Here is a 21,932-nt window from a genome sequence, read left to right as displayed (position 1 = left end):
ATCATTTTGTTTACAGTGGACACCGAGCATTTTAATGATTTTGCAAATGTCCTTTGACTAGCGGGATTTTCTTTTAACATTAAACAACGTACCTTTGCAATAGTCGAAGATGTCTGTTTTTTCCTTGGATACTTGTTTGGAATTTTTGTCCCTTTTGAGGCTCGAATTTAACGTTTTTTTTCCTTTCTTGTTGATGATATATTACCTATCGACGCTTTAAATATCACAAAACCATGACTCTCACATCGTTTTTGGATAACAGTGTATGCATATTTCTCATCGGAAAGAACGTAAATGTAGCCTTCGAACCACTGCTTCGTTAAATTCGTCATTTTGAATAAAAACAAAGCTTTCAAACCACAGACGATAATTTTGACTTTTAAAAACATAGTACAATTACAATTACTTCTTTTGCAGCAAACGAGTTTTTATTACCGCTTACCAAAATCGTCTAAAAAATGGGCGAACAGCTTCTGGTACAAAATAATATACTTCTAGATGATCGCAGATCATTTATGCTTCTCTAGGAAATTTATTTATCGTAAAATTGTTCTTTAGGGCTTGAATATGAGATAAAACATGCATGACAAGGAAACCACCGTTAGAGAACTACTGTAATCTCGTACTTTCTTGAGCATAACGGTCATGTCATACAAGTAACTACAGAGTACATATTTTCAAGCACAATTCTGAAAAATTGCTCTGGACCATTTAAAATCTAAAGTGGGATAATAGATCTGCTTTTGAATGATTAATCAGCATATTTAACTTTTCACGTATTTTAATAAAACAGTATGAGATGAAAAGAATAATATTAAATAAAATGTAAAGCTTCATGAACAAAAGCACTGCTGTTAATGAAACTGCAACAGCAGGAAAGAGTTTTTCTGTAGCCGAAACGCAGAGGAAGAATCGGAGATTCGGTAAAATTTTATTTATCAAGAAAATGCAAATGATTATATGTTCAGGTTAGTATACAAATGGAATGCTCATTCAGAATCAGTTGAAAAAGTTAACAACGAAATAAAAGACCGTCGTATTAAGCAGATCCCAAGCAATGAATTAGTGCTTCGTTCTCTTGGTAATAAATACCTTGTAAACATGCATCGGCACCAAGCAATATGTTATGGACTGTGGATGCATTTTGAAAGAGGAAGAACTGACGAATTAAGAGAAAGTGATTTCTTGTAACCTGAGATTGCAATAGATTTCACGCAATAGAAGCACTATTGCGTGAAATGCTTTTGCACTTATCATACGCGAAGGCAGTGGGCGGAAGGAAGTTTGATGCATCGACAGAAGAGATATGGAGCATTTAGTGTTAAGTCAGACAGGGCAAGACGTACATTTGGTAATCATCGCTCGTGCGACTACTATATCCAATAGGTTATCAGAGCTATACAGGACAGTGACGCATTAGGAGATTGGTCCCAGCACTTTTCTGTAATTTCTTTCAATCCTCTGTCACATATATCAGGAACTTAGTGACGCACGAAAGGGAAATCTCGCCTGGAATACTAGCGCAGAACATTTTTTCTGCTCAATGGCTCCAATTTATCACAATAAACAGTATCTGGAAGGAATGCTACATTGCGCAGCATCAGGGTTTGAATTGTCATTCAGTTCTCGCCTTCTAAAAATCGTAGGCACTATGCAGAAAGGAGGTTCTAGAATCAGACGTCTGACTATTCTATGGTCCTTGAAGCTATCTTTAAACAATACAGCGAGCTACCATTTCCGTCGTACGCAATAGTCAACGTTTTCTCTATGATCCGCATATATCAATTCTCTCTTAGCCTGAGTTCGTCCCCGATTTGTTCCCTATTAAGCTTGCATGGAATGTAATTACTCAGAATTAGCCCACATGTCAGTACTAGTGGCTGCTAGTGATTACATTGTATATACTAAATATACAGAGTGTCCAGCAAAGGAGTGCCTGATTTCAAAATTAAAAATTTCGAAAACAAAGATCGATAGAGGAATACAACAGGCAGTATATTTATTGTGAAAGTTGTAAGATCGTTATACTGAAGTTTCCAAATAATAGTTACAAAATACGCAAATAGATGCTCTGTAATCGTAATATGTAGTGCATATAAATAGCGCTCCAAAAGACGTAAGAGCGATCCAACCTCCTTACCTTCGTTCTCATCAATCTTCATGATTTATGTAAACGATCACGATTTATGTCACGATTTATGTAAAGGTAGTAGTTCAACTCTACCTTTACATACTGTCACGATTACTGTCACGATTTACTGTCACGATTTATGTAAAGGTAGTAGTTCAACTCAGATGGCAATGTCGCGCTTCGAGCGATAAATCAGCGATAATTCAATATTGGTATTGGTTGGTGAGAGCGTCACCTTTGAGACGTGAAAGGAGGTTAGCGCTCAAATCATGTATTCCCTTATGGCAAGAAGGCGTGGTGGCTGAATGCGCCCAAAGGGGTCCGATCTGACAACCATTCACAAACTCTTCGCTAAATGGCCGATGATCTGGTAGTGAGTTTTGGTCGCAGACAACCTGTAGTCACTCCTGAAAATGTAACTGTTTCTGGAATTATTCAGCAAAATCCAAGGAGATTCGTCCGGTGAATTGTAGCAGAGACTGGTTTGAAGCGTGAAAATACTCAGAAACAACCAAGACGTGCTCCCATTCAAGATCCAAAGTCGCCAAGCACCAGCACACAGCGCCATTTGTTTGCAGCTGTTGTAACTATTAATTCGAAACTTCTATATAACAGTCTTACAGTTTTCACAATGACTTGTTTTATTCCTCTACTGATCTTCGAGAGTTTTGATTTTGAATCAGGGACTCCTGTGCTGAGCAAAAATAATGTATATTTAATACGCAGAATTATCAATACGTTTTTAATACACACAAGATCAATCTACAGCCATCCGGGATCTTTTAACTTTAGTGCCTTGTTGTGAAAAACCGTTATAACCATGGGAGATCGGTACACAGTAGGCTAAAATTAACCCATTCTTTTAAATTTATTGTTCTTTTTTTTATTACCTTCGCTGGCGGTAGGAGACCTGGGGTTTGATTCAAGGGTGCGGGTGCGGAGGGAGGTGGTTCGCCACATCTCCCTCGGTTCAGCATCGGCCTCCTTGTGGCGCCTGCTGGTAACTACGCTGGCAAAGGCTAGATATAGGCTGGCTGGCGTAGGTTAACGGTGCTAAACAACTAACTCTGTGGTCCGACTGGATGGAATTACCGGAACCTACCATTTATGGGAGGAGATCCGGCGCTCTTCCAGATCACTGGCTAGACTTGTGCCTAGACAACTTCGGCCTGAAGAGCAAATAATCAGTCTTCATATAGATTAGAACCATCGTCTATTCGGTGGTTGGTTTAGGATCGAGTGGGACCGTATGGTACTGTCACGTCTGCCCCGAAGCTGTGGGGACGTTACATCGTAGATATGTCGGTCGTTCGAGGGGGTTGGGCTCCTCTCTTTCGATGCTGAGGGGCAACATATGTCTCTTGTAAAAATTCCACTTGTCTAGTTCTGTCAGTCGAGAGGAGTAGTGACCTTTCTTCTGACCAACCTCGTCTTCTCGGAGCTGGCCTTTCGTCTTTGCCTTAGTGCCGTGGATGTCGTCAGCTCCCTCTTAAGCATGCATTGGGAATTTGTCCCTCTGCACTGATCGGAGTATCGTCCCCTCTAGCGGTGGAGACGGTAGACATTGAAAGGATCGCATCTTGGCATATGACTTGGGGCAGGGAGTCTCCATCAGCTGGTGTTCTGGTGTTCTGTTCTGTGTCATCGCTTCCATAAAATTCTTCTGTATCTCGTGTATTTTTGGTATTATTCTATGACTTCGTGCACAGATTACTGAGCGATCTATAACACATTTTGTACACAATTTTAGACTGGTCTACTGTGATAATCTACTGATCAACTGTAAGTTTTTTCTTTGAAACTATTGAAGCCTCTTCCTACGCGGATATACCTAATTAAAATTAAATTCCGACATAAATTTGTTTTCTTTGCTTTAAAACTGAAATAAAAATTCACCGATTACAATTTTCCCCCTTTAAGAATTAAGTATCATTACTCCATTTGAATTTTTCTTTCGAATTTCATAGTATCATCCTTGCTACATTTAAAATGTCTTTAACATTTGCCAGTTTATTCAATAAATAACTTTCCGCAGTATGATCACATTGAATGAATATAGTATTGATTGCATTTTGAGATACTTCTTTTACATGCATATGTATATAAATAGCATCTATACTTTTAAGTTTATTAGGTTAATAATAGATTTATTATATTATTAGCCTTATTTATTTCCTGAAATCAGGTGATAAGGTATTTTCTCCTTCCTTTCTGCATGTCTTCGTGGTGTAACTGGAAGCGCACTCAGCGCATATTCGAGAGGTTCGGGGTTCGAGTCCCAGCAAGGTCACTGCATATTTTTCATGTCTCCAGCTTCGAAATAACCTAAAGATTCTACAAGTGGCTTCCGAACTAAAAGAGGATGGACGATAATTCGTCACGACCAAAAAAAGTTGGTGATTGGGTTCACTCATCCCCAGTCGCCCTTTTAAAGAAGGAGTATATAAGGTATTTTCCCCCGCCTTTCCGTATGCCTTAGTGGTGTAACTGGAAGTCCACTCGACGCGTATTCTAAAGGTTCCAGGGTTCGAGTCTCGACAAAGCAAAAATTACTTCAGATTAGGGATGAAAATGAGAATATATCTCGACTGTAATGAAAAAACTTGGGCAACTGTCATGTTTAGTGAAAAGTAGGATACTTACAGGATTATCTGTCGATACTTCATTTGGGAAAAGGAGGAACAGATGAGCGACCAGCAATGCTATTTCCATATTCATTTGGATGACACGATCCACAGTGAAAACCCTGTTGAAATAGCACTGATAAGTGATAAGTGATAAGTGACGGAGGACGTGGGCACTGTAAGTTATTAAGGAGCACTTATTTTCTATTATACCATTAATGAGGTTTTCATAATTTTAAGGAGAGACAACTCTTCTCTACGTCTGGCTCACCAGCGGCCGAGCGGTAAAGTCGCTGAACACTGGTAGTTCGGTCCGAGGTTCGAATCCCGCGAACGGGCTGGCTGCTTGGGTGTTTTCGTGGTTTTCCCCATGTGTAACGTGTATACGAGCCAGTTTCCCTTAGAAAGTCCTCCACGAAGGCATCCCTCCTCTTAGGCAGATAGCCCTCAAGGCTTTGTCGTATTTAAATAACCTAACCTAACCTAACCTAACCTCTACGTCTGAAAAAGTTTCAAAATTTTCAAACTACTGCTATCACAATGTTAGTCATTTTACGCAATTTAAGAAACTTGAAAATATCTAGCGTAGAAGTGATATGCTCATACTAAATGTTGGAAGAATTTTGTGCTAATTTCAAACTGGAAAAGATCAATTCTAATACCGTTCTTTACATACCTGAATTCATTATATTTATATCACTACCAAGATAAAAGTCTCGCACATGTAAAACGTTCGGTACAAAATAGAATACTGGCAGCTTGCCCAAATTCAGAAAAAAAAATTTGCTTAGTTTTAAAATATTAAATGCTATCATAGACAATTTGAGCTAATTACGTATTATAAAGTCATCTTTTAAGGTTAACGACTATGAAAATGCCGGTTAATTAGTATCGCGAAGAAGTTATTACATAATAAATAGCAATGGAATAATTTGAACTGGTTTTAATTATAACAACGCTGAAATACTTGTAGACTGAAAATAAAGCAGAAGTTGAGGAAGATGATAATGAACACGATAATGATAATACGCGCTTTTCATATTGCAATTACTTTGTCTAAACACCAAAAGCCTGAAAATACAAAGCTGATGGAATTCAACTGATTTCAAAGCTCTGTTGGTAAGACGTAGGTTTATTCAATAAAAACAAAATCAAGAAAGATTATGAACTTGAAATGTAAGACATTTGCGTCATTGCAGGATTGTCAGACATTGAAAAATAAATATAAATTGAAAATAAGTGTGTGTTTAAATAAATATAGTATTCTTAAATAAATGGATTTCTTAAAAGATCATTTTTATAATGAAAGTTGATTATTCAAACCTTAATTATACCCACTCAGTTTGGATTTAGTTTATTTAATTAGAACAAAGCACTCGAGGGCTATCTTCCTAAGGATCGAGTTGCCTTCGTGAAGGATTTTCTAAGGGAATCTGGCTCGTGTATGCAAACTGCACCTCAAAAAATCCACGAAAACGCCCATGTAGCCAGCCCGTTCGGCAGGCTTCGAACCCCAGACCGAGCTACCAGTCTTCAGCGACTTTACCACTCGGCCACTGTTGGACTTGATCCCACTCAGATAAAATAAAGGAAACTCTATATTCTATTCAAACCTTTACACTATTCATAGTAAATGTATATAAATACATTATGCTCCTTAAAAAACTAACCACGAACGTAAATTAAAAAAACTAATTTTTGAAAAATTATTCCACACGAATTCCAAAACCTCTAAACCATTTCCGAATTTTAAAACTTTTCAAAACAAGCCAAACATTAGCGGTGAAATTCTTGAAACTCATGCTGTCGTTACTCTGTAACTTATTTCTGTCACGTGTTGGAACAAACTGTTTCGTTGTTTTTCGACATTTCCGAATAATATGCTTATCCAGGCATTAAAACCTCTATTTTTAAGGATCTCGACTTCGTTTTCATAGAATTTTTACTTATGACTTAATGTTCCCCCACTGCGTCGAACTACTTTCTTCTGGTACCTTCTTGCTAAATCTTGTAGATCACGTTGCAGTCTTTTAAATATTCCACTCACAGTGCCTGAATCGATCTAGGAATTCAAATAGAATAGCAATTTTTTTCCTCAACACATTTCGGTATTTGTTACTTTCCTTGAACATCAGATTCCATGACTGTTTTTAGCCATTGCCTAAGAAATTGATGTTGCTACTGCTGATTTTCACTTGTGTTTAATATGTTTACTTCACGCCGGGAAATAATGTTATATAGCTTACTTCACGGCACCATTGTTAAATAAGAAACTACTTGCCGTGAAAGGTTTCTACTTCCTCTTAGGGAGGAAACCAAACTCTTAAGAATTTTTGCTAATTACCAAACTTTTAGTGATCGTATAGTGAAACGGTAAAGCATTTTTCGTTGTGAAAAAATGCATCCCGTGACCGCGTCGTGAGAGGATCGTAACATAAGAAAACATATACAAGATATATAGGAAAAACATATTAAATATATAAAGAAAACATACTGTAATAGGTTTCCAGATTAAATATCAGTTTATTCAATTTCATCACAAAAAATAAAAGCTTAACCTCATCAGAGAGTCTAAGGGGAATTCTTCAATTTGTCATTTACTTTTTTTTTTTTACATTTAAATTCATATAAAAAACTTTAAGGTTTGTCTTGGTAATTTAAAAGGGGAAAGGGAAACAATTGATAGCCTGAGAATTAATTTTAAGATTCGACGTTGTTTTTACATTCTAAGGACGTTTTTGAAAAACTTACTTAAAGTTCAAACACAAAAAAAATAAAACTTATCTTGTGTGGACATCTTGAAGTGGAGGACTCGTATCCTAATAAGCGTTGAAGTCGACGTGGCTCATCTTTACGGTCACAAAATGGAAGTTTCAGAAGACATCGTCCTGTCCAGGCACTATTTGCGAAAACACACACGCAGGTAACTGGTTTTCATAATGACGACGTTATTTTACTTCTGTAAAACAGAAACAGGAGCACTGCTGCCCAGGACGGCTATCCGCTTGGTCTTGAAAGTCTTAAGTCAACACGCAGGTAACTGGTTTTCATAATGATGACGTTATTTTACCTCTGTAAAACAGAAACAGGAGCACTGCTATCCGCTTGGTCTTGAAAGTCTTAAGTCAACACGCAGGTAACTGGTTCAAATTTCGCCTTTTTACCAGAACGCGACAAGGGAGCATGTTTGCAGCTCCCGGCCAGAAACGTTTTTCTAGGCAATTACGACTCGCCTGTTCTTGCTCATCCCAAGAGCAAGCTTCACGAGTAACGTCCAAAAAAAAGTTCCACACCAGTCAGTCAGTAAGTCTCTCCAAGTCTCGCACGAAAAAGGTGTCATACCAAAAAGTCTTTCCAAGAGTAAGTGAGTAAAGTCCTTAAGTCTTTCAGCAAATATTCCTACCTCTTCAATCTCGCCTCTTAACCCAAAACGCGGCCGGGGAGCATATTTGCCGCTCCCCGCCGGAAAACCTCTCGTCGTAAATTACATCTTGTCTATCTCTTTCAAGCCGGTTTTCAAGAGTAACCTCCACAAGTAAGTTCAGCCAGCCAGTCATAAAGTGATTCCAACTCGAATTTCCTTCGTCTCCTTCACCAACGCGGGCTCCCACTATGGCCTCACTTATCGCCCCCTTAATTATGGCAAAATTTGCGTTTTCAACCCCTGAATGCGGAAATAAGGGTGATCGCGCATGCGCGCCCTTCTTCACTTAGCCAACAACCGGACCCTCAATCGCCAAAAACCTGAATGACTTACATTGAAAGACAAGTAGCAACCTTTGACCTTTTTGTCACGTACTTCCTCTCTTAAGGTCAACTACACAATGAAAATCCTTCTAGAACATTCTAAAGGACAAAGCGCGCGAAATCATGACTTGGCAAAAATTGCTTCCCTTTCCCTGCTTCTTTCACAATGAATCAAAGCTTGTACAAAATTTGAAAATAAAAGAAAATAAATAATATTCTTTTAAACTAAATAATATTCCCAGAAGCATCTGTTTTTCCCCAAAATTAAAGCCTTAAAATAAATAATTCAGAATCAAATAAAAATTAAGATTTCCATAAATCAGAAAATCATTCACATAGTTTTTATAACGCTATCAGACAAATTCTCTACACAACACTTGTGTGACGTATAATAATCCCAAGCCCACGAAATTTCTCATGGCAAGGAGCTCGAGATTACGCTTGTCGTTGGCAACAGCCTTGAACAGGATTTGTTTATTCTGACCTTTATAGATTACAAGAATAGTCTTGCAAATTACTCCAATTCTCACTTTGATCGTTTATTGCCCTTGTCTGTTCTACCACATCCTTCTGTAAGACAACCAGTACAGATTCTGGATAGCACGGACACTGATGTAAATTCATTCTCATTTGTGTTGTATACGGATGGTAGTAGGATTGATGATAAAGTTGGTTTTGCTTATGTTATTTTTGAAGATGATATTGAAATTGAGTGTCACCAATTTCGCATTAGAAATGAATGTACTGTATATATTTCTGAGCTTCTGTGTATTAATTTGCAATCAAGTATATAATTAGCCAGAATGGACGGGGTTCCAGCTACTTAATCTGTACGGATTCACTCTCTTCCCTGGAATCTCTTAAAAATACCTCTTTATGTAATGATAGTATTGTAAATATACAGCAGTCTCTCGGAGATCTGGAGAAGAAGGGTACTTCAGTGTTTTCTACATTTGTCCGTGGTCATTCGGGTAATTATGGAAACGAGAGAGCTGATTGGCTTGCTAAGAATGCAACTAAAAATTATATTAATGTTGATGTAAATATTCCAAAATCTTATTTAAAAAAAACATTCAAAGCTAAAATGATTGAGCGGTGGAACTGTGATTATATCTCTTCTGATAAGGGATCTGTTACAAAAACATTCTTCCCAATTATTTTTGAAAGAATGAAAAGTAAGGACTTGTTGCTCAATTTTAAAATTACGCAAATTTTGTCTGGACATGGTAAGTTTAATGTTTATCTTGAACGATTTAAGCTGACAGCTTCCAATTTGTGTAGTTGCAATCTTGGCGTTCAGCAAAGTGTTTTCCACCTGCTTTTTGATTGCCCATTGCTTGATAAAGCAAGAAATCTTTTGAAATGTAGATTGAAATGCATTGGAATTCATTGGCCACCGAAATGTTATGATTTTGTATCTTCGACTTCGGCCTACCGAGCTTTCAATGATTTTGTTGACTTTTATTTTAAACACTGTTAATGATTTCTTTATTAATTTTTATACTTTTGTATTTACTTGTGTTTTTTATCCTTGTTATGATTTCATTGTATTGTTGAAAACTGATGATATTACTTACTATTTTGCCTTTTTTACTTACGATTTGTAAGTCTCGTGTGATACTTTGTGGTGCACGAGGATTTCTTTCTTTGTAAATAAAAAAAAAACAGCCTTGAACATCATATAGATGACAGTGCGATTTAACTCAGTTCCGCCCCCCCCCAATTTTGATAAAGAGCACCTCGGGGGAGACAGATCCGAGGATCTCCCACCCCTCTTCCCCTACCTTCAACTTCTCGAGAAGACTTTCGGCTCGCCGTATATTTAAAGTGCCCCCATGCTGCACGGACACTATACATTTAAGAGTATCCATGCCTTCTCTGGGATTCAAACCTGGGTCCTTCGACACGGCAGTCAGCGACGTCAACCGCTATAACGGATAGGCGGCTTGTATACATTGCAAACGTTTTTCACAATCTCACTGCTTTATATGTTATGATTTTTGTTTTCATCTTTACTGATAATCTAATATTTAAACACAGTTTTTTTCTGCCATAAGTTTTATTTAACCTATCATATGAAAAGAATAAACCTTTTAGATATCCTCGTAGAAGTTGGAATGATAAGTTTAATTTGAGTTATTATTCCAGTTTCTTTTTCTATGATTTGTGCAAAAGTGCTCTGGAGATTTATCTCTCTGAAGAAGACCAGAGTTCCAAGGGCATCATCATCTTCTCTGACTGCAGCTCAGCATTGCAAGCGATCCAGAAGGGCAAATGTCAACTCAGTCGTCAGATCATTGAGCTCACAAACAAAATCATTGCTGCCCAAAGATCCTGCATCTTACAATGGGTACCGGCTCATGTAAATATTTTTGGTAATGAGAAGGCCGATGAGCTTGTAAAGGCATCCCGTGATTCTCCTCAGCCATCCAAATGCTTAACCCTCGTTGATGCCAATGCAGTTGCCATCCAAAGACTAATCGATCAAGTTAAAGAAAACTCCATCCCGGAATTGAACTGTGACAGAGCCATATCGACTATCATAACCCCACTTAGGACAAATCACTTAAAAGGGATGAGGATTTCTGCAGACGGACAGCGTAGTTACACCAACATTTGTCCTCATTGCCCAGATGACATCCCACTGTCTCGCCATCCCATCTTCAGGTGCCCAGCAATCCAGGCCAGACTGTTTAGCATCGGCATTGAAGACCCAGTGGACCTACTTTATACTGATAGAGCTGCCGAGGTTGCAAAAGCTGTCTTTGACAGCTTCGGAGCTATATCATTGCACTTTGTCATAGACACGACATCATCATCATCATTCCAGTTTCTGGAGGATATCTAAAAACCTCACCCTTTTTCATAAATTCATAATTATCTGAACATCGTTTTAAAAGATTTTTCAAATAGAGTAACGCTCCGACTTGCATTTCTGCAACTTAGTTCTTAAGAATTTACGTCGTCCGACCAAAATGTAAGGGGAAATTTCTTATGCAATTTTAGGCGTGTTCGAAGGTAACATCTTAACTCGCTTCTCATTACAGCTTCCGTACATTAAGATTGGCTTATTCGGCGTTTTATCTAATAAATGAAACATCATTGCAGATTTAAAAGCATACTTTTGAAGATGATTTTAATCACACATAATTTTCCAGGCCATTCAAGCGAAACTTCGGGTGTTGAGGCAACAGCAGAAGTATTTATTCGCTTATATCACATGTCTGCCTCAGTATGCGATGCCAGAACTCATCAAGACTCATTTTAGATTTAACTTCTTAAAGTTCTGAGTTGTTCTCTAAGTTTGAGCGAAGTCGTAATGTATAAGAATAGTACAGAGACAGTGACACAGTATTTCCGGTGTGAAGGTGGGTCCAGAAAAATAATGCATAATGTTAAAAGCTTTTAAGAAAATTAATTTATTAAAAGAAATGTATTAAAAATTTTAAAAAATTTAATAAAAATATTTAAAAAATTTTTAATTTTTAAACTTTTTTAGCATAATTTTTCTTTGCACTTACGCCGTGTACAATTCAACAGCAAAACCTAAAAAACTTTTAACAGCAGCATAGCAGTCTACGTTTAGAACTCCCGATCCAGCGTTAGATGTTGGATTTAGAATTTCTGATACACAATCTCGCGCACTGGAGACAAAAGTGTTTTATTCCGTACGCAGTGTTGCCACTGCTCGCTTTGAAATCAATGAGTTTATTAAACCTTTCACTGTCCTCGCCTGTCCACGAAAATTTCTCCCCAGCGGCACTTTGTTTTTCGCAACGTGCTAGGTTGTTTTCTCTGTACATACATAACTTTACATACATGACTTTCGTAGTGGATGAATGTAAATGAATATTAAGTAAAGTTATAGGGAAATAAAGCATAATGGAAAGGTAATAATCTGCTTATTTCTAACTGCAGGATAATTTGATAACATCTGATCCAAGCGGTCCACTCCTCCCATTTTGTTGTTGTAATCTTTTACAATTATTGGCTTTCTTACAGTTCTTTTCCGTGTTCCAACATCAATCATCGAGCTATAATGGACTGTACTCATCAAACGTATATCCATCTTGTCTTTCCAATTCACAACCTCATGTTTTTCCCTTTTTCAGCTGAGCAGACGTTGAAGATATCTCACTGTCTTGTATCTTATTTAAAATGGCGCGAATATTCATAAAACCCGGGGGAGGAATTCTATTAGAAATAGAATGCCTGATTAGTACTGCCCTGTAGGAGGTATTAGAACAAACAAAAATAAAAACTCAAACAAGTAAACATCTAAAAAGCGTTTTAAAAGTTTTAAAATGTAGAAGAACGCTTGAAGCGCGTTACGGCCGCCCAGCAGAAGTTTCACTTGAACGCGCTAGATGGCGTTACGGACGACGAAGAGGTTAATCAATTCGTTAAATTTTTCTAAAAGATGAAATACATAATAAAAAAAGTTCGAAACTCAAAATTTAGAGTTCCGGGTGCCCATGCTCGAGTAGAGGACTACAGTATTTGATGGCTCTAGATATCGTTGGTTTTTCACAATGCCAGAAATATGCACACATTCCTACAGATTCTTCATCACTTAATTTTTAAATATAAATACAGAGCAGTAATATTTGGTGGCAACAATTTGAAAAGTGATACGCTGTTTATAGCGATTCAACGCAAAATGCCATTTCGAGACTAATATCCCATTCGGGACTGACGTATCTTTTGGGCTAATAATAATGCATTTGGAATTCTGAATCTGTTAGACGAATAAAATGTATACGGGCATTCTTTGAATGAATTCTTACAAAAAGGTTCTAATTTAACTAAGCGAATATCGCTCTCTCATTATATTCATTTTCGGATGATATCACACTGAACTCTCTGATGACTTTGAGAGTCTTTATACAGAAGATATTTGATTAAATCAATTGTGATGCGTTCCGATTTCTGTGATGGAAAAGGAACGTATCGCTCGTTTTTGGCTGTTGTCGAATTGTTTTCGAAATGTTATGTGACCTTTCTTTTCTGGTTACAAGCATAAATAATTTATTTATAATACTGTCCATCTGTCAAGGACACCTAGACTTATCAGAGCAAGATTTATAAAACTTTTATGCAGATATGCTTTCAAGACTTATCATTTCATTCAAATAATTACTTAGCTGGTGAGCATAAGCAAACAACAAAGAAATATTTATCTGAAAGGAGATAAAGTTAATACCTTCAGCTGTGTTTTAACTTGAGGGATGGGCTAGCAACTCTTTACATAAAATTACATAAAATATTTTAGGACGTAGATGATATTGTCCGACTGGTGAACTAAAATGTACTGTACCTCTGATAAATTGCTTAGGAAGTTCTTTGATTAAAAACAAATCCCTTCTAGCTATACTTTGGACATAAAAAACCGTTCATGATCTGATTTTACTGAAAAAAGAACAACAGAAACTATGAAAGCCAAACACTAGAACCATGTTCTGGAAACACGAAGGCTTCGAACTCGTTATCGAGAAGTCGTCTTCTCAAACCTCTTAAAATTACGATAAGGGAAGAATGTAAAATGTTTGTATAGCGTACCTTAAAATTTTCTATTATTTCCTGTTCCTGAGTTAGAAGAAAGCCGAAGATCAAATTTTCAAGTTATTTTGAAAAGAATAATAGCTTGGATGCTGATTTTAAAAGCGAAAACTTGGTTGGTTTTTCCAAGATCTCTTTTAGGAAAAGAATGAACGTTTTGGGGAAAGAGAAATCAGTTTTCCATTGAGTTCAATCTGAAACGTTTTCAGACAGAGCAGAAAGAATTTTCAAGCCTATAAATTTTAATCAAGAAATTTTTTCGAATTCATTCAGAATAATATGTGTAAATAATACTGAAGAATACACAGGATTATCATAAAAAAATTTCACCAATGTATGAACCTCTAGCGACCTATCCGCTCAGCCAATCGAAATGAAATTTCAGATATTGTTATTTGAAGGTATATGAACGAGACTGTGATGATTTAAGACGAAAGAGCTCTCACTGTTACGGCTACAGTGAAAACATTTTGAAATTTTCCAATGGCAACACCCACTTTTTTTCCTGCACAAAATGTTCAGCACATTGAAAAAGCATAAATGGCATTGGAACGATAAAACTGCCAGTTTAAAACATTTTCAAAGAAGAGCATTGTAAACGACCGATGACAACAAATTTGTATTGAAATTTCAGATTTTCAAAGTGCCCACCTTCGCAGATGATAACGCGGTGCATGTGGGATATTGTTGACAACATTGACGAATGTAATATCATTATCAAACATCACCCGATCTAGGAGGAATCCGAATCCGTTTTATGGCATCTTTCAACTCTGAAAAATCTCGTGGATTTGATGCGTATACCTTAGATTTCAGATAAGCCCAAAATCACAAATCTCTCGGAGTGAGTACAGGAGATAACTCTCGTCTGAAACGTTGCGCACGTTGGAAACTTGAGTCTCTATCACATATGTTTCCTCTACGCGGAACTCGAGATCGAAAGGGACATTTCTCAGAACCCGCACATTTCCAAGAAACCTACGTAGCTAGGTTACCATTTTTACTTACTAAACAGACCTGAACTCCAAACAATAATCGATTATCGCTCAGACTGTGATCCTTCAGAAGCAGAACTTTCGTCTGACTGGTTTATCTCTACTCGGAACAGAGCTACAGACAAAACATTTTCGGTGAAGTTTCAAAATATCCCGCGCAGCCGGGAATTTCGGAATTTGTTCACAGTAACCGTAACAGTGAGTCTTAAAGCATCATAATCTCAAGCTCATTTTAAAAGCGAAACCAATACACTTGCAAATAAAAATATTTGAAATTTCATTTCAATTAGTTGAGCGGATAGGCCGCCAGGGGTTCATATATCGAGGAAGATTTTTGTGGCCACCCTGTGCATGCCTACCTAATCTTCTTAAAATCCTGTAGTGGTGTAAAGGATGGTAGAAAACAAATACTTGTTTCATAAGCATACTAGAATACAGTCGAATCCGGTTAATTGGACCACCGGATATTCGCACCAGCTGCTTTTTCGGACCGAATCCTAATGAACCGAAACAAATCCTATGTACATAAACCTAATATTATTCTTTTATTTGAACCAAAACTCCGTTTAATCAGACCAAAAAACGTGAGAGCGAGTAAGAAACAGAAGCCACAAGTCGGCCGTGTTCAGCGGATGTACAGGTGGTCAGTGACATATGGGAGGATCTGTAGCTACACTCCCCAGGAGGCTTTATCAAAGGTCAGGAATTCTTTAAAGTGCATAAGAACAAAACCAGTGAGAGGTGAACACGCGCACCATTTTCTTTGACCTTTCTTAAAACAGAGCTACCAGTAGCCGCCAGCGAGGTTATTGGTCCCATTGCGTCTCCAATATTCGAGGAAATGAACACTAGAATGTCTAGCTCCACCTGAAAGGAATCCCCGCCTGTCAATCATGATTAAAGTTTACACGAGAAAGCTATCATTTCACCACCCTTTTGGGATGATTGGAATGGCGAGCAATTTATCTCTCTCTTGACCTCAACATCTTGACCCCAAAACACCAAGGTTTCTTTAGTCCACTTAGCCAGTGAACTGTGCGTGTGTCTTATTTCCCCTGCCAAAATGCCACGACGGGACTTGACGTTAGCTGAAAAAATTAGTTTCCTGGATAAGATCAAGCAACAACCACGAAACACTAGTCAGCGTCGGTTGGTAGAAATTACCGGATTGGCAAAAACTACAATTTCGCGCTTGATAAAAGAAGAGAATGAGCTGGGAGAAGAATGGACGCAATATGAAGGACGAGGAGGAACTTCCAAACAAACGGAAGCGTGAAGGCAAGGATCCAGACGTCGATGAGGTCCTTAATGAATGGTTTGCCATTATTTCTGGACAAGCTGTGCGAGTAAGCGGCCCAATGTTAAAATGCAAAGCAGAACTCGCTAAAAAGCTGGGCCACGATGATTTTAAAGCTACGGAGGGTTGGTTGTCTCGATGGAAATCTAGATATAAAATTCAAGAAAGCACATGGTGAGAGAGAAAATGCTGGTAGTGCAGATGCTGAAGAATGGAAATCAATAAAACTGCCCGAGCTTCTCGAAAATGTTTCAGCAGATGACATCTACAATGCTGATGAAACTGGGCTGTATTATCGTGCTATACCAGAAGGCTCGTTAAGGTACAAACATGTTGCACTCTCTGGCTTCAAAAAAGCGATGGATCGCATAAATGTCTTGTGCTGCTCAAACATGTCAGGAACGGACAAGAAAAAGCTGTTGGTTATAGGAAAAAGCACTAAACCTCGCTGCTTTAAAGGACTTAAGATAGACAGTTTACCAGTTGTGTATCGTGCGAACAGAATTGCGTGAATGACCTCTGAACTTTTTAAAGAACGGCTGAAGGATTGTGACAGAGAGCTACAACGCTAGTCGAGAAAGTGTTGCTTCTTCTTGACAATTGTGCAGCACATCCTCATTTAGATTGTTTTAAGAACATTCAACTGGAATTTCTACCTCTCAAGACCACAGCTTTGGTCCAGCCAATGGACATGGGCATCATCAAAAATTTGAAGATCGTACAAAGTTACATCCTTGAAGCAATTGAAGAAAGTTTGTTGACCTCATTGTCAAAAGCCAGCGAAGTCAGTGCAAAGGTCAACATCTTACAAGCAGTTACATTTGTGGCCGACAGCTGGCGAAAAGTGAGCAGAGAGACAATTCAGAACTGTTTTACTCACTGTGGCTTTAAGCACTTGGTTTTGGAGATGGATGTGGACATGCTCATTGAAAGTGAAATGATGACGAACATGTGGAACTTCAACAGATACAAAACTGCGAAGGATTTTCATCCCTCGACAACGAGCTTCAATGCTACTATGAAAATGAAGATTACGATGCTGCAATCGTTGCTCGAGTTTCAGCAAAACACACGACAGCATCGGAAGACCAAGAATATGATGATGCCACTAATAAGTTGGTGCAAGTGACAACACCGGATGCAAAGAAATGCATTGAAACTTTGCGTCGGTATTTCATGCAGGAGGGGAATGGGGGGAGTCTCATTGCTGCATTATGCTGCATTAGATGTTTGTGGCGATTTCGTTCACGTGCAATCCGTCAAGAGAATGCGTCAGATCACATTGGATAAGTTCTTCAAATGTTGACTGGAACTTGGTAAGAACTTGTCTATATCGTGCTTCGCATGCTGAGTATTGTGGAGATCGTTTCTTAGAATTTGTTTCTAAATTTATTTTCCTTATGCAAAAAGTTCAACTGTAGCTCTTGTTTGTATATGCATGTTCGCCATACGTGTGTACCGCACAATAAAAGTCATAATTACATGTTTAGTGCATGATTTACATGTACATTTACTGTTTACTACATATAGCACGTCCCGTCTTACAACATAGGACATGTTCGTGAAATCGGACCAGCTGGTTATTATGACCAAAACGATCGCTTCCTGAAATATGGTCCGATTAACCGGAATCGACTGTACTTTCACTCCTTATTATTCTCCTCAAAGCACATGTTATTCAAAGTAAAGAAACCTGAAAAGCTTGCAGGGTTCCTAACTCATTTGTCTAAGATGAACGTCAAGGAACCTAGTGAACTATGTAGCCACTTATCGCTGAATTCAAAACAACTGAGACGTAGACTCCAGGAGGGTTAAAATACCCTTTTATTCACTCAAATAAGAATAATAGTCGACCCCCTTCTCGGGCTTACAGGAAGCCTCTACTCAGGCTTTACCACAGAATATGGAAAAAGAAGCTAAACTGTAATTAAGTAAACGAGACTTAGCCCAAGCTAGACACAATTATCTAGCGAAGTTGGCCCTTAATTTAAACACGCCGGCGAATATCAAAAGGCACGTATAATACGGCCGAGCGTAACAGCTTCGAGAGTGACTTAGCTAGAAGGCAAACACGCACTCTAAAGACTCCTAGCACTCTCTATCGAAGTTAGTTGAACCTTTCTTAGTGACTTAGCCAGAAGGCAAACACGTGCTACTAAGGACTCCTAGCACTCTCTATCGAAGTTAGTTGAACCTTTCTTAGTGACTTAGCCAGAAGGCAAACACGTGCTACTAAGGACTCCTAGCACTCTCTATCGAAATTAATTGAACCTTCCTTAAATACTTCTTATAACTCATTTGCATTCAACGCGATTCTAAAACCTCATTTTGGTAAGTAGTTGTAAGTGGAAACAAGAATTGATAGGAAAGAGTTTCTAACATTAAAATAATTGTTTTAAAATTGAAATATACCTTACAGGCTCTGAAGAGAGATAAATTCAAGTTATATTATGTTATGTAGACGTGAGTAGGCCACCTAATATTTACCCTAAGTTACGTAAGTATTACTCCTCCCCCATACTAACTAGAAAACTAAGAACATTTCGGCATCATTCCTCGAGCTGTGAGGAAAATTGTGACTCCAGCCAGCACTACAAGTTCTGCCACCGCCGGCGGCATCAACGGCACTCCTACCTTTCAGCGTTAAATTACCTCAAGTAAAATGGATTACATTACATGATATACATTTCGATATACAGGTGCATGTTTCAAGATGTTATCTATTTCAGTGGGTACAGGCATCAGGTTAATATTCCCACGTTACAAATCATTTTTGTAAACATGATTTGTTTGCATCATCTGTTAAATTCAAGTTACCAAGGCACCTTGACTTAGCTAGAACAAGTTAGCTACCTCACAAAAGAAACTCTGGATTCTTATTTTTATCTGCATAATATACAAGCCTGTTTATCTTAACTTATCCAGCGTGTAAGCAGCAGTGCTCAAACTGTATGACGATTTGTAGCTCGAAGAAGAAAAATTTCAGTTATGTCATATATTCGGATAATTGCACTACTTCGTTTTGAAACAACAAGGTGCTCCAAATTTTGCTTTGAAAATACAAGACTAAAATGCGATTCAAGAGAAATACAGTTTACAGTGTGTTCAATGGAAACTTAGTCTTCGACACTGAAGATTTTCAAGAATAATAAAAATTTCAGAGGACCTTTTGAAGAAAAACCTGGGTCTAACATCATTCAGCTAAGAACTAAATATACTATTATGTCAAAGCTAATATATAACGAATAATCATCTTCTGACTTCCTTTTCTGAAGAAGCCAACGAAATGAATGTTTTTAAAATATCAATATTTTAAAACTTTCTTCCAGCCAATAAGGTAGCCATTTGCCTTGAAGTGATTGCTATTTTAATGAAATGATTTTAGCTTCAAACCATAAGAGAATCTGATTTTATCGGAGTATCCTAAATAATAGAACAGAAAAGATACTGAGTTATAACAGGAGATATCGTTGTAAGAGTAAAAGAAGCAAAAGGATGTCATTGAAGAATTATACAAGGACAATATCCATTGGAAATAAGCGAAGGCTCAATTAAAGAATGAGAATCTTTAATCGAGTTGTCTAAATACTTCTAAAGGAAAGAAAATAGTGAAGCTCAGTCAAAGAGAGATCCATGCAAACATTTCCCTTGATAATAATACGTTTAAAAGAAATACAGTACAATTCTAATTATCCGAACTCCGACTATCTGAATCGCTGATTATCCGAATCGCTTTCAGAATTTAAGAAAAACAGAAAGGGAAGAGACAGGAAAAGCTATGAATGTAGTATCAGAGGAATTAAGAAACATTCTTTTGAAAATTTCTGGATGTTCTGAGGTTAGTGCTGAGGAAACAGCAAAATGGACGGTGTGCGATTCGTCAGATTCTGGGTTTAAAATTCTAAATGATGATGAACTTATTGAAAGTGTGAGAGAAGAAAGTGTCGAGGAAGAAGATGACCTTAATGTCCAAGTTGACACAGACACGGGACCATCAGCTTTTGCTAGCCGCGAAACTGCTTTGAAGTTGACGTTGAACGTCAGCCGGAGTGTGACCCTTTGCAACTTTTCATTGTCAAGAGAATGCGCGACTTGGTTGCCCGCAAACGGATGAAGCTCGAAGAAGAAAAATTTCAGTTATGTCATATATTCGGATAATTGCACTACTTCGTTTTGAAACAACAAGGTGCTCCAAATTTTGCTTTGAAAATACAAGACTAAAATGCGATTCAAGAGAAATACAGTTTACAGTGTGTTCAATGGAAACTTAGTCTTCGACACTGAAGATTTTCAAGAATAATAAAAATTTCAGAGGACCTTTTGAAGAAAAACCTGGGTCTAACATCATTCAGCTAAGAACTAAATATACTATTATGTCAAAGCTAATATTATGTCAAACAGCCCCACTTTGACCGAGATAATACGTGCATGTTATACACTGAAGTGACAAAAGTCATGGGATAGCAATATGCAAATATACAGATGGCAGTAGTATCGCGTAGAAAATGTATAAATGCGAAATGCTTTGGCAGGGCTTTCATTTGTGTTCAAGTTATTCATGTGAAGAGGCTTTGACGTGATTATGACCGCACGACGAGAATTAACAGACTTTGAACGCGGAATGGTAGTTGGAGCTAGACGCATGGGTCGTTCCATTTCGGATATCGTTAGGGAATTCAACATTCCGAGATCCACAGTGTCAAGAGTGTGTCGAGAGTATCTAATTTCAGGCATAACATCCCACCATGGACAGCGCAGTAGCCGACCACCTGCACTTAACGATCGCGACCAGCGACGTCTGCGTAGAGTAGTCAATGTTCACAGACAAGCAACACTGCGTCAAATAACCGCAGAAATCAATGTGGGACGTACGAGTGACGTGTCCGATAGGACAGTGCGGCGAAATTTGTCTTCCTTGGGCTATACCAGCAGAAGACCGACTCGAGTGCCTTTACTGACAGCACGACATCGCCTGCAGCGACTCTCGTGGGCTCGTGAGCATATCGGTTGGTCCCTAAACGAATGGAAAACCGTGGCTTGGTCAGATGAGTCACGATTTCAGTTGGTAAGAGCTGATGGTAGGTTTCGAGTGTGCGCAGACCCCACGAAGCCATGGACACAAGTTGTCAACAAGACACTGTTCAAGCTGGTGGTGGTTTCATAATGGTCTGGGCTGTTTTTACATGGCATGGACTCGGTCCTCTGGTGCAACTGAACCGATCATTGATTGGAAATCGATACCTTCAGCTACTTAGAGATCACTTAAAGCCATTCATGGACTTCACGTACTGAAATAACGATGGGATTTTTATGGATGACAATGCGCCATGTCACCGGGCCACAATTGTTCGCGATTGGTTAGAAGAACATTCTGGACAATTCCAGCGAATGATCTAGTCACCTAGACTGCCCTACATGAATCCCATCGAACATTTATGGGACATCATCGAGAGGTCAGTTCGTGCCCATAACCCTGCACCGTCAACACTTTCACAATTATGGACGTCTATAGAGGCAGCATGGCTCAATATTCCTGCAGGGGACTTCCAACGACTTGTTGAGTCCATGCCACGTCGAGT

At 38.3% G+C, this 21,932-nt stretch overlaps 1 protein-coding gene across 1 annotated transcript in view; it reads right to left on the bottom strand.

The window, feature by feature from the left end:
- The window catches only part of LOC118183597 (putative adhesion G protein-coupled receptor E4P), an 86,259-nt gene that overhangs the window by 22,717 nt on the left and 41,610 nt on the right, over nucleotides 1-21,932 (bottom strand). Inside the window, exon 8 of the mRNA XM_035353194.2 lies at nucleotides 4,775-4,877. Within this exon, the coding sequence (XP_035209085.1) occupies nucleotides 4,775-4,877 (103 nt within the window). The remainder of the gene's footprint in view (nucleotides 1-4,774; nucleotides 4,878-21,932) is intronic.

Source organism: Stegodyphus dumicola, chromosome 5 (assembly GCF_044657685.1).
Source record: "Stegodyphus dumicola isolate Sdum_Otavi_A_Nest chromosome 5, ASM4465768v1".
In the NCBI taxonomy this organism is placed as follows: Eukaryota; Metazoa; Arthropoda; class Arachnida; order Araneae; family Eresidae; genus Stegodyphus; species Stegodyphus dumicola.
The sequence above is the reverse complement of the archived record's forward strand: the minus strand, read 5'-3'. Positions and strand labels throughout refer to the sequence as shown.